At 47.8% G+C, this 2,049-nt stretch overlaps 1 protein-coding gene across 1 annotated transcript; it reads left to right on the top strand.

Annotated features, from left to right (window-relative positions):
- On the top strand, window positions 731-1,639 carry LOC109823405. Its single transcript, XM_020389682.1, has 2 exons — window positions 731-911; window positions 1,002-1,639. The coding sequence occupies exons 1-2, from the start codon at window positions 731-733 to the stop codon at window positions 1,637-1,639; spliced, it is 819 nt and encodes a 272-aa protein (XP_020245271.1).

The raw sequence follows: 2,049 nt of genomic DNA, 5'->3' as shown, positions 1-2,049 counted from the left end.
TTGTAACTGGTATCATACAGCTTCCAAGATACCTGATTACAGGTTGAATTTGTCGGGACTACGGGAAATTAGGAGGATGTACTCATCCAGAAGAGGATCCCGGGTATCTCATCTGAAGGGAATCAATGAGTTCTTATCCTTCGAAGATGAGACTGAAGGAAGAGGAGGAGAAGGAGATCTGGGACCGGAGAGCGCTCCAATAGTGAGCCCTAAGGCTACTGATACTCTAAGAACCAAGGCAGCTGGAAAGATGGTTCTTACCGAAGCAGAAGAAGTTCAGTACGAGAAACATACTCGCAGGAAACTGCTAGTAGACCCTCCTGCTGAGAAGTTGATGGCAGATGCTTTTAAATCTGCCGGTGGAGGGGACGAGCAAGAACCAGCTGCTGCAAGTCATCCCGATCACACAGGTCCTCATTCTGGGGGTTCTACATTTTCCAAAAAATTTTCTTCCCACTGTCCTTTGGATCCGGAAGAGGGTGGAGATGAATCCCTGATTAGGGATATGGAGGCTTCTCTTGATATTTCACCCCTTCCAAAGCAAATCCCTGGTGCTTCTCTTTCATCTGCGGGGACATTACCTATGATGTCTCCCTCTAAAGGGGTTAGATCGCCTACAGGTGAACTGTTAGCAGATGAAGCTGCAAATTTTAACTAGAACCAATCTCCTACTTCTTCTGCCTTATTGCCACCCTCGGAGACTATTATTCCTAGCCCTACGACTGGTATAATGGCCAAAGCAGATATGATTGTGAGTTCTCCCGATCTCTCGCCTGCAGATGATGATGAGGAACCGTTAGATTATGGGACCTCTTCTCATAACGAGGATGCTGATGAGGAGGATGGCGATGGTGACAATGATTCCACTGGTTGGGCTGATCCGCCACCACCCTCTTCTGACAAGGCGTCCGGTTATCTTCCTTTTTACCCTACTGGTAGAAATTACACACTCTGATTTCTCTGGTGTTTCTTTCTTTTATACAGACTGCTCTTTTGTGTAGGTTCTCCAACTCGTGAGGCTGCTGATGCGTCATCGTCTCTCCACCCACAAGCAGCAGACATTCCTCCCTCTGAATCGATGCCGGTGACGACAAGTTCTTTGCCAGAAGAACCTCTTTCGCTAACGATTCCCCTCAAATCCGCAGGGACTGAGATTGATCTGGGACCGGAGAGCGCTCCAATAGTGAGCCCTAAGGCTACTGATACTCTAAGAACCAAGGCAGCTGGAAAGATGGTTCTTACCGAAGCAGAAGAAGTTCAGTACGAGAAACATACTCGCAGGAAACTGCTAGTAGACCCTCCTGCTGAGAAGTTGATGGCGGATGCTTTTAAATCTGCCGGTGGAGGGGAAGAGCAAGAACCAGCTGCTGTAAGTCGTCCCGATCACACAAGTCCTCATTCTGGGGGTTCTAAATTTTCTGAAAAAATTTCTTCCCACTGTCCTTTGGACCCAGAAGAGGGTGGAGATGAATCCCTGATTAGGGATATGAAGGCTTCTCCTGATATTTCACCCCTTCCAGAGCAAATCCCTGGTGCTTCTCTTTCATCTGCGGGGACATTACCTATGATGTCTCCCTCTAAAGGGGTTAGATCGCCTACAGGTGAACTGTTAGCAGATGAAGCTGCAAATTTTAACTAGAACCAATCTCCTACTTCTTCTGCCTTATTGCCACCCTCGGAGGCTGTTATTCCTAGCCCTACGACTGGTATAATGGCCAAAGCAGATATGATTGTGAGTTCTCCCGATCTCTCGCCTGCAGATGATGATGAGGAACCGTTAGATTATGGGACCTCTTCTCATAACGAGGATGCTGATGAGGAGGATGGCGATGGTGACAATGATTCCACTGGTTGGGCTGATCCGCCACCACCCTCTTCTGACAAGGCGTCCGGTTATCTTCCTTTTTACCCTACTGGTAGAAATTACACACTCTGATTTCTCTGGTGTTTCTTTCTTTTATACAGACTGCTCTTTTGTGTTGGTTCTCCAACTCGTGAGGCTGCTGATGCGTCATCGTCTCTCCACCCACAAGCAGCAGACATTCCTCC

This window comes from Asparagus officinalis, chromosome 9, assembly GCF_001876935.1.
Source record: "Asparagus officinalis chromosome 9, Aspof.V1, whole genome shotgun sequence".
Lineage (NCBI taxonomy): Eukaryota > Viridiplantae > Streptophyta > Magnoliopsida > Asparagales > Asparagaceae > Asparagus > Asparagus officinalis.
Note: the sequence above shows the minus strand (reverse complement) of the source record. Positions and strands in the feature narration are given on the sequence as shown.